Below are 15475 nucleotides of genomic sequence, written 5' to 3'. Positions count from 1 at the left end.
AGGACTATTACCTAGACGAGATGACACGCAATTCATTGGTTATGAAATGAAATCTTTCTAAAAATAACATTCTACGGCTCAGTACAAAAGAGAAAACAGTTTTAAACTGGACCCGGACATAACCACAAAAAACCAAACAAAATGGGGAAACCCATTGTAAAGACACGTATGCATGTGGCTGTGTTGACAATATTTAAAATTTCCTATAATCCAAATTGAAAACATCGTACCATTGTTCTGTATAGTGAACTATCAATGTGACTTAATTAGAACACAATTTAATTTTGCCCCAAAAAATTATGAAGGTATAAACAAACAAAATGAAAATACGCAAACCCCCTATAATGTACACAGTATACAACTATATCCATATAACCTCCTAACTCCCAATTTCCATATCAAAGAAACAATAAACATTATTGGAATTCCAATGCTTCCTCCTCGTGTCCACCGACATTCCATAATTTTCGCTATATGCGGTTTTGTGGTTAATTAAAGTGATACCGAGTGCAAATTTATTTTCTGTTACGAAATTGGAGCAATGCTATGAAGCATGACGACGACGACAGCCTCTTTAATCGAGCATATTTTCCTGGAGACATATCAAACAAATATGTACATATGTAGTTGCTCGTCTCTCAGAGACTTTGTCCAGGGGAGTTACGTGGCATATTGCACGAGCATCAGCCCATGTGTGTGAGTGTCGGTTTCGCAGGAAGAATGTCAAAAACAAGCGTAACAGTAGCCATTAATATGTCATATATCATATTTTTGCAAAGCATGATTTTCAAGTGAAAACAGAACACCTGACATGTATGGAAAACCGCAAAAGCCAACAATAACAACCTACGACCATTTAAGCATTTTGATATGATACCTGGGTGCGCAATTATTGCACATCCGAATCTGTGGCATGACAGTTTCTGTACGAAACGTTGATGTGTCCGAACTCAGCACATTCCATCACCAGTGCAATGGTGATGATGGGAAAAGATACGGTGCTGTTGCTGTATGGAAACACAAAGCTAACGCCCACTGACCACTGCAGACATACCGAGAGACAGACAGACACATCAGCGATAAAAGCAAATATTGTTTATTAAACATTAAATTAAAATGTAACAGCAATTAAAAACTAATTCAATTGACACAATACTCTTTCTGTCTATCACTCAGTCAGTCGGTCAGATATCAATTCACTGATCATCTGATTCACTGAGATGTGGACATGACAAACCTTCTTTTTTCGCGTTTCAATTTAGCCTTGCATTAGGATTCAAGCCACAGTAAATAATTGCTAATGACTATCACTGATGTAACAATTTAGTTGTAAAGAACAAAGTTGTACAGAGCAAAAATAACATTTTAAAATCAGATGGGTAAGTACAAATTAATTATTTGTACAAACGTGGCATAACAGACAAAGTTTAAATTATAGAAATAAACATAAGCAAAATTTGTAATTTTTTCATAAACATGTATGTATTTTCGATCTGAACACAACTAAATAACTGAGGATAATCTCATTCTTCCATTGACATATACATCAACAAATCACATGCTATCTGCGTCCCTACATTCTCCAATATATTACAAGTTATGGGGATTTCATTTACATTTTTTGTCTGGCTTACTAACGGCCGTGCAATTCTTTAACTAGTTAACGACAGAGTAACAGACAGTTACCGATAACTACAAAATCTGATTTTCTTATGATTTCGCTAATTAACGAAATTTGTCGCTGTTAGCGAACAAAAGAAAGTTGTCGCTAAGAAATATCAGTGGAAGTAAAGTTTAAAACTTTAAATTTGATGTCTTTGGCTAATAAACGAGCAAAACATGTGTTGCGTCAAATTTCATGTAACGCTATTACACTTTTGTCGATAACTGCAAAATTAATTAGAGAAACCCACTACCGGAATGACGAATTATTGAGAATAGGTATTTAGGAATTAAAAAAGAGTGCATCCTTTGCTAAGAATGTGGCGAAATTATTCACAGTGCCAGTTCCATATATATTTTTTTACTAAAACGGGAACAATCGTCAGCAATTCTCTACAATAAAACAAAAGCCTATTTGGCCAGGACACATATCTCTCCATCTCATTATCTGAGAAATATGCACTAAATTCATGGAGTATGTATATCTTCGGGAGTGAAAAGTTGCCAGAAATTTTATTTTTAAAGGAAATTGTGAATTATTTCTGCAATTCCTGCCTTGTGCTTGGTAACATAACAATCAACATTATAATTCCTCGTAAATATATAATATGTTTCCTTTTGTTCGTATAATTTTTCTGTATGGTTTTAAATAAAAAATGGAAATTATTTAAAATCCTAACTTCTAACTTTATTCGATTTTGTGGGATCTCACCAACATCCCCTTCATGTTATGTGGTTTTCTCCAACATACGAATTCGGGGAACAAAATTATTATATATAAACAAAACCGATTGTTGCGTTTTTAAAAGTCTATTTGATACAATAAACCTCTTCAGGGCTAAATTGAATTTGCCCACATTCATTTGAAGTGAAGCAACCTATCTGGTTATGCACCATGGATTCTTCCACATTTCAATATTTGAAAAAAACCCTGCGCCGTTTTGTACCTAAACGTAAGGAAATGCTGGCTGAACAACGCAAATCAATACAACACTTTTATAACTTTTTCGTTGTAGCCGCTGGTATTAAATAGATGGGTAATGTTTCAGGTTGAAGGCTTTTTGGCAAATTCCAGTAGTTAAGTTCAATGGCATGGCTGGCTAAGCATGTAATGGATATTGTTTTAGAATAAAACACGTTAAAAAATGCTCAAGCAGCAATTTTTTGTTAGCACAAATCAAAATAATGTTATTGACAGTCGGTTGTTATTGCATTATTGTTGACAATTTTAAAAGAGGCAGCCGGACATTAACTTTCAAGGAATCATTCCAAACAAAAGGGACGTAGTCACATTTCTTGCTTCACCTTTTTTCTTTACAATTTGTTTACCATATTTACCCACAAAATACGATTCTGTAGCAACTGTACTTCATTATTATTTTTTTAGACTGAGCTGCCGAAATACATCCCGATAGTTGTACATAAACAGCAACAATTTTGCATCAACACTCTTATAAAACTTATGCAAAAACGACATATCCTTAAAGGATTTCTGTCCCTTTGAAGCGATCGTATTGACAAGCAATACGAACAAATTAGTTTGGTTTTCCTTTTTCATCTCACAGAGGATGTCTGTGTTTTGAATTTTAATACTGAAACAAGGTACATATATATATATATATACATACGCAGGTATGCACACGACACAACAAACAATCGAAGAACGAGCATAACATGAAGATCACACTCTCACCGATTATAAAGACCAAAGAACGCACAGGTAAAAAATGGGAACTACCACCACCATCACCTTTGAAATTTGATGAATACTTTTGTTCGATTCTTTCCTTCTGGCAAGGGTAAGTAATACAGTAAATTTCTTAGCAGATCCCATAATGTACACACATGTTGCTGTACATTCCATGCAGGGTTTCTGTTATCGATTATTTTAAGGTTCTTGAAGAAGAAGATGACGATTTTAACGAATTCAATAAGTCTTTTATATCAGAATATTTAAATAAAAAAAAACAGTTTTTTTTTTCAAAATTCTGCTATAGAGTTTCAGAAAAAATTGTAAACCTGTGTAGTAAATTGTATGAAAAAGGCAGCTGCATTATGATATTTCTTAAACGCCAACCAAACACAAAAACTAGTCAAATTTTGCCAAGCAAAAAGGGCTTGCAAGGACTTACAGGAAACCACGAAAGGTGTTTGTTCAAAGGAATATGCTGAAAACTGCATGAGGCAACATGTTGTTCCGTAAGACTTGCTTTCAGCTCCCGTCGCTTGCTTGCTTTGTACTTGCATCTGTCGTCGAAGTCTCAACAAGTTGTTCAAAATCGTCGTCGTAACGAATAAGACCAGTTCACTGCTGAATAAACAACAACATGTGGTGGTTGGTTTTTAGCAATAAACGACAACGTTTCGCAAAACAATTCCTTAGGGGTTGTGCGGTGGCAGCATGTACAAAAAGGGTGCTAAACGCACACACACCATCGCAAAACCTGAAGACGTTGGACAGTATTTAAGTATGAAGGCATTTTTTAGGTCTATTGGAACAATTGGGTTCCGTTGAAATAAAAAATTCTAATTGGAATTTTATTTTGCTATCAACATTTCATATGGCAATATAAAGGCCGAAAGGATTATCGGCAAATTTACTGTAATGCCAATCATAAACTATCGAATATCTCTCAGTACTACGACTTTGTGCTAGGCCTTTGTATTATAATTTGCATTCGATTAACATTCAATATGTTTGTCTTCATTCAATGGAAAAATATTCATGAAGTTATCTAATTAAATACTTTTAGCAAATGTCCTATAGATGTGATGGCAACTTTCTCCCTCAGCAGAAGCAGAACGAAATCGGTGCACCAAAATGCTATTCGCTAAAGAAAGTTGATAAAATATTGATCAAATGTCTCATACCTTTCACCCTTCGTTGGCATGGAAAAATCACCAACCAATTCTGAACTGAGGCGGTAATTTGGATTATGGCCCCGAAAAATTGTTATAGATATGCACATCATTTTGACACATGACCACTTTTTTATTCTGAGGACTTCCTCCATGCGATTTGGATTGTTTGGAACTTTGCCATTTAGTGTGATTAAACAAAAAAAGTTTGCCTCTTGTTGATAACAAAATACATATACCAACAAAAAAACAAAACAACAATAGAACGATGTGCTATAATTAACCAAAAAATGTGGGACTTATACTCACAGCACACAAAGTTTTATACCTACTATTTTAATTTAGCAAAGAAAACAGAGCAGAAAAGAGCAAAAGAATTGTTTGATTGACAGTAAATAACATAAACTGCTACGTGGTTATATCTGAACATATGCTGGCAAATTCATCGAAAGGGAAGGGTATTGCATATACTTTTGACGGTACGAATATCACACAACTTTATTTTCAAAAATATACTTCATCATCTGCGTAAATACCTACTTAAGGACTGTAAAAAATTATCTACAAAGAAAGTACAAATAAAAACGGTTTGCTGAAAAATATCACCAGGACCGACATACTTTTATGCAGCAGCAAAGATAAGCTGCCACACACACATTGTGTCAAATTAAACCTTGCAATAATGGATTCGAGTATGCAATTTACAAATACTAACCAGGATTTTTACTAGTTTAGGGGGGAGGTTTCTCCAATTCTAATAATGCTATAGGAAACGAAATCAATAATGCCTACCAAGAATTGGTATGCTGTGAGAATAAAATTCAACCTAAACTAAAACTTGAGCCATGCCTTCTACAAGTATACAATTATACAAAAATCATTAACATCTGTAGCCCCGAAGGTAGGTTATTTGTGCACGAGGCGATCATAAGCATTGTTAATGATTGCCTGTTGCTAATTTCGTCTTTTTTAATTTTATTAAAAAAATGGCTAACGTTGTTTATTTTAACGATTGTTCTGTAATTCAAAACAATCCCTTGGCCCGATGCGGTCGGAGGTTTTCTATTCATATGTAAGTCGTAGATGTTTGCCTGATTAGAGTGGCGCCTGAAAATTACAATACATTACTGATGTTTGAATTTCAAAACAGAATTTGCACATGCCATATGCATGAGTTTCTAATACTGTTGCTCCACACAAATGGCAAATATCGATTGCATACCTACATAGCTAGCTATTACACATAATTTTACTTAATAACACCTTGCCGTCTCTTATCATTTCGAACATTGACTTACCTCCATCATCCATTCGGCCACAATTTTTCTCATTGGCGGAGTAATGTCCTTTTGTATCGTTTTGAAATACGTACAAATTGGCTGAGGTCTCTTCTCTTCAGCCTTTAGTGCATTCTCCAGGCATCGATCGGTCAAGTATGTTGGGTCTTCTGTGGCTGTGTTCACATAATCCAATGAACGATGTATCAAGTGATTCGTGTAAACATTTTGTCCTGTCGATGATGTCACACTCCCGGAGGAGGAGGAGTGCTTTTGGTTGTGAGGCGGTTGTTGGTGTTGGGTCGGAGCACATGTTTCCAAATAAGCAGAGTTTGCAGTTTCCTCACATGCCACCACTTTGGAAGAGTGACAACTGCTACTACTGCTGCTGCTGCTACTGCCGGTCGAATTGTAGCCCGATGAATTTGTTGTTGAAGAGCAACAACTGGACGATGACAACGATGAGCTGCTCGAATACAGCGACGTTGGCGAGATATTGCTGTTGTTGTTGCTTATTGACGATTGTTGGAGCTGTTTTTGTTCTGTTTTTAACGGCGACGACGACGACGTTGACTGTTTTTGAAGAGTTTGTTGGTGGTGACACAATGTTTCCGTTTCATACTCGTGTATTATATTTTCCGTGCACAAAAGGTCCATTGTGGATTTATGATGCTGTGTTTATCGGATCGTTTGGGAATTTACGAAGAAGCTGTGCGCGAGTGCAGTTTTATAACAGTTCACTCTGGTCACCGGCTCTTTCCCCAATTCAAATATTCACTTCACTTTGTTTGCTAATATATTGAGGTTATGATCGATCGCACTTCTCGTTTTATTTCATTTAAGGTTCAGACAACGACTGCGACCCAAATATCTTCAAAGCACTTGTTTCGCACCGGATCGATCGACAAACATCCAAACACAATTTGATACAATTTTAAACAATCTTCTTAATTTCACTTGCAAATAATTGTTGGTATGTCACTGTGTTTTAGACATTCAACAAGTTCCCGACTGGATTCTTCTATTCGTTCGATATCATTTGTTTTATTTCGTCACGTTCTTTCGTTTCTTTTCCCAGCATTAGAAAACCAAAAACAAAATATCGTTAAACAAACCCAAAAACAAAGTTCTTGTTGTTTTTTGTTTTTATTCGTTATTTTCGTATTTTACTTTTTCTCGTTGGAGCAACACAAATTAACCCGCACTCAATCACTCACTCACCGACTCACGCCAACAGAATAACAGAATGAACTAGGGATACGTAAGTCGCATTTCGATCAATCGATTAATCGACTTTTTTTGATTAGAAAGTCTGAAAGTCGATAACGATTCTTGTCTGTGGTGAAAATCGCGACTTTTCGTAATCGATGTTCGATTTTTGTCGCCTTTTCATTGCAAACCTACCTAATACCCAACACAATGTACAAATATACTCTCCTTTCCTACTATGTTAAAATGTTTTGTACGGCCCATGGCAGAAGAATACAGGTAGATGCATCAACGCTTAGGAGCATTGATATGTCAAAAAAATTTTAATGTTTTTTCAAATATAAGTAGATTTTATATGTTTTCTTACACTACGTCATTCGTTTTTTACAAACGTTTTTTACAAATTTAAATAGTTTTTCTTTCATCATTTTCAATTCCAAAATTGGTTTGACAGTTCATTGTCCCAGCAGCTGTGTCGACGCGTCTACCTATATTCTTCTACCATGGTACGGCCGTATTATTCAAATACGCATTCATTTTCAGTATACAAAACAACACCAAAAATAAGTTATGCCAATGTTGAAATTGTTAATTTTTTGAACTTTCTACGCTCGGCGTATAACCGTTGTATTCAATTAAATACATGTATTTAGTTCTTGTGGTAAAAACCCCCGAAGGTGTACGTTAAGTATCAAGCATGGTAGAAAAATACAGGTCGTCGCATTGACACAGCTGCTGTAACAATAACATGTCAAACTAATTTTGGATGTTGAATGAAAAATTATTTAAACTTGTAAAAATTCTTGAAAAATGCATATTATAACAACCTCCTATTGTAAAAAGTAAACCATATCTTAAAATCGACATAATAATGACACAAGAACAGAATAGTAAGTTCTGTCAACGTTCAAATTATGCAACTAAAAAAGTGGCTAACGTTCGACACGTTTCCGTAACATCCATATAAATATACAATTTTAAATTGTGTATTGAAACACGTCGAATCTGCAAGAATATACAAGTTTTGCAATTTTTTCCGATATCATAAAGGAAAAATCGGTTATCGTAGTAAAAACTTTTACATTCTCTTAGTTCTGTAACATACTAAAATTTTGACGTAGCGTATACAAACATTCAACTTCACCACTATGGTAAAATGTTTTGTGCGTCCGTATTACCCAAATCCGCCAGATTCATACCTTAATTAATCGTAATATTTTCCAATTACAAACATTTACATTTTTTGTATCAATAATTTTAAATTCAAACTCAGATCTGCATTTTTCTGCAATTTACCTTGTCAAATTTAACTTCATTGAAAAATGTTTCGCATCTCTATTTGTTTAAAAACATTTTGACGATTAGATGTTGTCCAGTGTATAAATTTGACTCAATTGCAAACATATGTTTGCTTGGCGTTACCCACTCAATTCTATAGTGGTACGGACGCATTACCCAAATAAGTCAAATTTACCAAATAATTACATTGTAAAAAGTATAATAATTTAAGTTATTTCACACTTGCTATGGTTATCGTAGTAAAAAATTTTACATTCTTGCGTTTCTAGAACAGAGCAAGTGTGAACTCATTTAAATTTGAATTATTATTTTTCACAATGTAATTATTTGGTACACTTTATAAAATTTAAAATTAATAAAATTTTTTTACAAACAGTATACTTAAAATATAAGCGTGTCCTGTCAGTTTTAAATTTTTTTAGGTTAGAGCTACCACCTGATTAATTTGTTTTATGAAAGTGTCCCCAACTTCTGCCGATTTTCTGTATGTATTTATTGGATGAACCCCATGGTAGAAGAATACAGATAGTCGCATCGACAAGCTGCTAGGACAATGAAAAATTATTCAAATTTGTAAAAATGTTTGAAAAATGCATATGATAGCAATGCAAATCTACTTAATTTTGACATATCAATGTTCCAAAGCGTTAATGCATCTACCTGTATTCTTCTACCATCGATAAAATCATGGTACAATAACGAGATAGAACAGCTTCGTAAAACTACAGAAATACAACCCTGAGGATATGCCCGCTTCCTGTCAGACTCACTCAAAAGTATAAGCAACAAATTGTTTCTTTTTTTCGTATAATTCCTCATTTTCAATTGAGTTAAATAGCGCGAAAATGAATGAAAGCCTTGAAGATTTTTTTTCATTTTTCAAAACAATAATAAGAAGTCGGGCACACTTGTAATGACAACATTTATACAAAAAGATCAAAACATGAATAACCTAAATGACAGACCTAAAAGTCCAATAAGACAATTTCTTAAATCATTCATGAATGAAAAATGTTAAATGAAAGATAAAATAAATCTTTGGAGGAAAAACAATAATTTCTTCTATTATTATTAATGCTAGTTTCATGCGTGATGCAATAAAAAGGTAAGGTAGAGCTACCATCTGATTACATTTTTTTTTCTAAGTGTGCCATGGTTTCATGTACTTTCTTAAAAATGCCTATAAAAATCAACAAACAAAAAAATTGAAAAAAGGGATAACTTTACTATGAATTGTGGGTCGTGCCGTATGAACGGGTTAATTCGTGTACCTAATTTTGAGAGCGAACAACGTGATTGAAATTGCAATGAGAATATAGCATAGGTCGAGTACTCGGCTTTCACCCAAGTTCATAATAGCATGTTTCCATTGAAAACCGAACAACGTTGTTCGCTCTCAGAATTAGGTACACGAATTAACCCGTTCATACGGCACGATTCGTAATTCATAGTAAAATAATTCATTTTTTCAAAAATTTTGTTTGTTGTCAAATATCTTTTCTGCCGATACAAACATTTTGAAAATATTGCATCTTTTGTTTCCAGTTTCCTGTGGAAATTTCAACTCGTGGACAAAATGCGTACCTCGGATGAGAGAGAAAACAAAATTTACTTTCGTTTGAATGTACATACGCTATTCAACATTGTAGTTTTCATTCAAATTTTCAGTCTTCCCAAAAATTATCAAAATTTCATTAAATTTTTCTATTTTCAATTTTTAAATGTCATAATTTATTTTTTCGATAAATGCTTTCATTTGTTAGGGATGGGACACATTTTTTCGTTGTTCTGAGAGTGATTTGATTTGAACAATGTACAAATATGAGTGTTCGCTCAGGAAATTTTGTGTGAAGAATTACGTAGTTTTTTCATAGTTAAGGGTCAAACAACAAATAGAGAGCGAATCAAGTGCAGTGGAAACGCCACATAATCAAGTTCGAGCTTCAGAACTTTGAGTGCTCAAAGTCGATAATTCGCTTAATAGGAAGTTGACTTACCTTCAGCGATGCCAACTTAGTGCTTTTCGCGCTATTTATGGTGTTTTTTAGACCCTCTAAAACGCCAAAATAGTGGGCATAGCGCGAAACGAAAAAAAAGCACTGTACGTACGCTTTTCATCTTTTCTGTTGGTGCTTTTAGCGCGTTTTAGGTTTTTAAATATGACAATGTTTATACATTCGAATATTTTGCTAGTATGACATCTACTTGTCGCAAGTTCTTTACTGCAAATTCTTTACATGTCATTCCTGTCATTGAAGTTCTTTTGTTTACTCTTTTTTAATAAACTATAATAAAACGAAGAATTTTGTGTATTATAAACCAATTGAAGGAAAAGTGAAATGAACGAGAAAAAAAAAAACGTAAAAAACGAGTATACAAAACTTCAACTGAATTTGAAGCTATGGGTTTTATGGGTGAACATAATTGTTTGTAAAAATGTATATGTCTGCAATTTTTAACCACATGTAAAATGTTCCTAATATATCATATTTTTTTAAAAATATGTTTGCACTTAAATACATGAAATATTTATATAAGTTATATCCTTACGTGATAAGGTATCAAAAAAAAAATTTGGATCAACGTGATCCTTGCGCGACACTTTGTCAAAAAGGGCTCGCGATTTAATGTTATCCTGTAAGTTGCACTTACCGCTGTCTTTTATTACGCGTCACTTTATCAAAAAGGATCGCGGACTACTTTTGATCCTGTAAGTTGCAATAATCGAAATTGAACTTACTGCTGCTTTTATTATTAAAACCACGATTTTTCTATTTATTAAAATCAACTTTATTGGTTGGCTGCTGATCAAAGAGTGTCTTAAAAACTACATTACAATATTCGAGTAGGAATTAAATTTTAAAATTAATTTGCCTATTTAACAAAATTATTTTCCATGAAATCATGCCACTCTGTTGTTTAAAATTTAGTTGCTGTTACCAAAAACAATTCTTATTAATTTCGTCTACACGCGTAAAGCATTGCATGGGTTGACGAAGTCAACTACCGGAAATGCATTTTTTGGGTTCATTAAAATTAATCGGAATTTGATGTTGGGAAAATATTTGGAGCAGACTAACGTCTGCAATGCAGATTCATGAGAATTGATTGCTTTGGAATAATTATTAATAAAAGAAACTATACTTTATTGGATTAACAACTTATTGTGTGTTAACTTATATGTTGTTGTTGATTTAAGACACATTTTTCAATGGAATTGTCTGCAATTCTACACAAGGAGTTCTTTGTGAGTACTTTACCCCCTGAAATAGAATTGTCGGTAAGGTCCACAATATCGTATATCCTCAATATATCGGCATCTTCCGATATTGGGTATTTTTGTAGATTTTAACAGAATTTTTAATGGATTTTTTTTTTTTTTTTGTAAATTTCCTAATTCGTTTTAAATGGTGGATGGTATTCAAATTCGGCCCGGCCGAACTTATTGCTTTTTTACTTGTTTAAAAATATGTATGCGCTTATATACATGAAATGTTTATATAAGATACTATCTAAATTTTTGAATAAAACAGTATTTAGTTTAAAAAAAGGTTTTTTATTGACAATTTTGGTTAGAAAAAAATACATAGCGCTTTTTACGCTTTTTTAAGGAAAATGTTTACGCCATTTACGCTTTTCTGGTTTTTAATTACGCTTTTAGCTCTCAAAATGTTGGCAACACTGCTTACCTATCCCTAATGCTATGTTCTCATTACACTTTCAATGACGTTGTTCGCTCTCAGAATTAGGGACACTAATTAACCCGTTCATACGGCACGATTCGTAATTCATAGTAAAATAATTCCTTTTTTTCACAAATTTTATTTGTTGATTTGAATGGGAATTTATACAAAAATAAATGAAATTCTCACTAATATGAATAGATGAAATTATTGTTTTTCTTCCAAAGAATAATTATAACATTAATTTTACAATTTTCATTCATGTTTTCAACTTTTTGTGTAAATATTGACATTTTGAACATATTTTTGTATTTTTCTATTTTTAAATTCTGCTGGAGAGACTTGTCAAAATTTTTTTCTGCCGATACTAACTTTTTGAAAATATTGCCTCTTTTGTTGGCAGTTTTCTGTGAAAATTTCAACTCGTGGACAAATGCGTACCTCAAATGAGAGAGAAAACAAAATGTACTTTCGTTTGAGTGTACATACGCCATTCAACATTGTAGTTTAATACATAATTTTCAGTCTTCTCAATTTTTTTTTGAAATTTCATTAATTTTTTCTAGTTTTAATGTTTCATAATTTCATAATTTATTTTTTCGATAAATGCTCTCATTTGTTAGGGATGGGACATATTTTTCGTTGTTCTGAGAGTGATTTGATTTGAACAATATACAAATATGAGTGTTCGCTCAGGAAATTTTGTGTGAAGAATTAAGTAGTTTTTTCGAATTTATGGGTCAAACAACGAATAGAGAGCGAATCAAGTGTAGTGGAAACGCCGCATAAAGTGGCCTGGAGACGCTCAAAATTTTTCATCAAGCAAGTGCGTATGTATTAGTGTGTACAAACAAGTTTGTCAAACATTCATTTTGTAATTATTTTCGTTGAGTGCAGTCATGTCGTCGTCGGAAGATGAGGGGATTCTCGTGAAAGCAGTTGTTAAAAAAAAAATTGGAAATGAAAAAGAAAAAGGTATGAACAGCGCAAAAGATTTACACATGAGCTGCGAATGAGTAGTATTGATGACCACCGAAATTTTTTGAGGATATTTATTTTTAATATATTTATTTTTTTTTAACATCTTCAACAGTACCATCGGGGTACTGTTCCTTATAAAAATCAAGGAGTATATTATATTGTTTTTTCTTCTCATCCCTATTACTGTACGCGTCTGTCCGCACATTCCACAATGCATCAAGGCATTGGTACATTTCAATAAATTTTATTGTAATGTTTTTTTCGTCCGCGCACTTACTATTCATGTTTACTCCTCAACGTTACAACACAAATGGCATTTTGCTTGACAAACAGTAATGGAGACGTTCAAATAGATTTGCGCAAATAAAAATATCAAAATATTTTGATTTTCCATCAAGCAGAGCCGACAACAAATGTGTGTAGCCGACGAAAGCCGATTAGACTCACATGGACACACACATATAAGCTGCTTGACCAACAAATTTGAGCGTCTCCAGGCCACTTAAACGACACGACTATGAATAGTCGAGTACTCGGTTTCCACCCAAGTCCATAGTCGAGTTCGGCAAACGATAGTAGCAGCTAGTTCCGCGCTCTTTAGTGAAGATGTTCAATTTTCTCATGTCTCATTCGTAAACAACAGAGTACCCCGAGTCTGCTTTCTGTTTATTTTTTATCGGGTGTTCCTTTGTGGCCTTCATATTCGTTTCGTTAGGACGTTTTTCATTTTTGTTCCCAACGCGCTTGAAGCAAAGACGACAATCAACTCCTCGCCATGGAAGTGCAAGTAATTTGTCAATGAAATTTGAATTCGCTGCAACAAAAACAAACTTCAAAACTATGGTAGAAGAATGCAGGTAGTCGCATCGTGTAGCAGACGTACGTTTGTTATTAAGTAGACCTGTAAAAAATACAGAAATATGTAAACTCAGAAAACTTGTTGCAGGCCGTTCACATGCGGCGCAAAAAGGCAACAAATATATGGGGCCGTGTTTTTTGGCAAAACCTGTCCACAACCACCGCAGAAATTATCCCAATTCTGTTGGTAGTGCATCCCATAATTGGTCCTCAAATGGATTTGCTCAGTTTTCCTGGGTTTTTAGTGAGGATGGTGAGGATGCTTCGAGATTTCAATTTGCTTGTAATTTCTGCGGGGTGTGTAGTCCGGGTGGCGATGGGATCAAAATGCCGGAAATGGTTTGTTAGGGTTCGCTACGTACGAAATTAGGCTCGAACAGGGTTGAGTAAAAGAGTATTATAAAGGTAGTAAATGACAGGGTGACTCAGGCTAAGAAGTGACTAGGCAGCCCTATGATTGCTGAGTAGGTGGGAACCTACTATAAATATGATAAAAATTTTGTTTAGACACAATTTGAATGAATGATTATGAAAAAAAAAAGCGGCACGTTGAAATAAAAATTTAAGAAATATCAGAAGAATAGAAAAACAAAAGATTTCGAGAGAAATAATTAAAATGTTTTTGCTGATGTCTCGCTGCCGTATAAGGTTAAAGGAAATTGGCGTTGTTTGGGGTAATTGGCGAGTTGGTGACGTAAGTGAAAAGGGTTGGGCGAATAGTTAGACAGCCGTTGATTTTTAAATGAGAGACTCAGGGGTGAGGTGAAATGAGAATTCACAATAAAAAAAAAAAAATGGCTATTGACAGTTGAAAAGAAAAAGGAATGAAAATTGAAAATGGTTCAGGAAAATGGTGTTTCGTGGAAAATGAGCGTCTGGCGGGATTCACTGAGAAGAGGGGTATAAAAGGCTGCGAGCATAAGAAAAGCCAAAGTTGAGAATAAGACGTTACCGGTGAAACTTAGCTAGAGAGCAGTGAAGAAGTGGAAAAATTTAATTTGTGTGTTGCGATTTTTTTTTATTGTGTAAGTAGTTTGTAACAGTGGTTTGTTGAGTATTGTGTTGTTATATGTGATGTGTGTTGCTCCAACAGGAATATTCCGGTGGTGTATCAAGCCTTTTTTGGAAGCACCGAAAATTGTCCGGTTTTGGTCAGCACAACGGCGGGAAATTGCCTTTTCTTTTTGGTAACGCAAGGTAGTGGCAAGTTGTCCACAGGAAAAAAAAGCCAAAAAAGTTACATTGAGGGTGTGGAGATTTGAATTGTAAACTGGCCAGCTGCAACTTTGAGCTTTTTGCTGTGCCGGTTATTGATCCCGCCCAGAACGCCGGCATTGTAAAAGGACCAGTCAACAAGTCCAGCTTCATTTGAGGGTTTGCCTGGCGTTCAAAATCTGTTTCCTCCGGAAAGAAGCGTAAACTGGAAGGAGAGATAAGAAGAATTAATCAATAACGTTATAAATCACTGCTCAGGTAAAAGGTGTCTTACCGTTGTGTTGTCCTTGATATATATATTTATATATATGTGACGTCCATAAAATTTGCTGTCTCCTTTTTTGGAACTAAAAGAAAAGAAAAAAAAAAGAGTTAATAATCATAAATTTCGAGAAAAAAAAAATATAATATTCAGTATAAAGATTTAGTAAT

The 15475-nt window shown here is 34.2% G+C and overlaps 1 protein-coding gene and 1 long non-coding RNA gene across 2 annotated transcripts in view; one reads left to right on the top strand and one right to left on the bottom strand.

The window, feature by feature from the left end:
* The window catches only part of LOC101899635 (G2/mitotic-specific cyclin-A), a 58256-nt gene extending 51221 nt beyond the window's left edge, over positions 1 to 7035 (bottom strand). The window contains exon 1 of the mRNA XM_059121627.1: positions 5820 to 7035. Coding sequence (XP_058977610.1) covers positions 5820 to 6455 — 636 coding nt within the window. The 5' untranslated portion in view covers positions 6456 to 7035. The remainder of the gene's footprint in view (positions 1 to 5819) is intronic.
* Positions 7036 to 13052: 6017 nt separating this feature from the next.
* LOC131802150 (uncharacterized) lies at positions 13053 to 15103 on the top strand. The gene is made up of 2 exons (XR_009342057.1): positions 13053 to 14853; positions 14922 to 15103. It is a non-coding gene; the product is annotated as an uncharacterized LOC131802150 (long non-coding RNA).
* The last annotated feature ends 372 nt before the right edge of the window (positions 15104 to 15475 follow it).

This window comes from Musca domestica, unplaced genomic scaffold, assembly GCF_030504385.1.
Source record: "Musca domestica strain aabys unplaced genomic scaffold, Musca_domestica.polishedcontigs.V.1.1 2, whole genome shotgun sequence".
Classification (NCBI taxonomy): Eukaryota; Metazoa; Arthropoda; class Insecta; order Diptera; family Muscidae; genus Musca; species Musca domestica.
The sequence above is the reverse complement of the archived record's forward strand: the minus strand, read 5'-3'. Positions and strand labels throughout refer to the sequence as shown.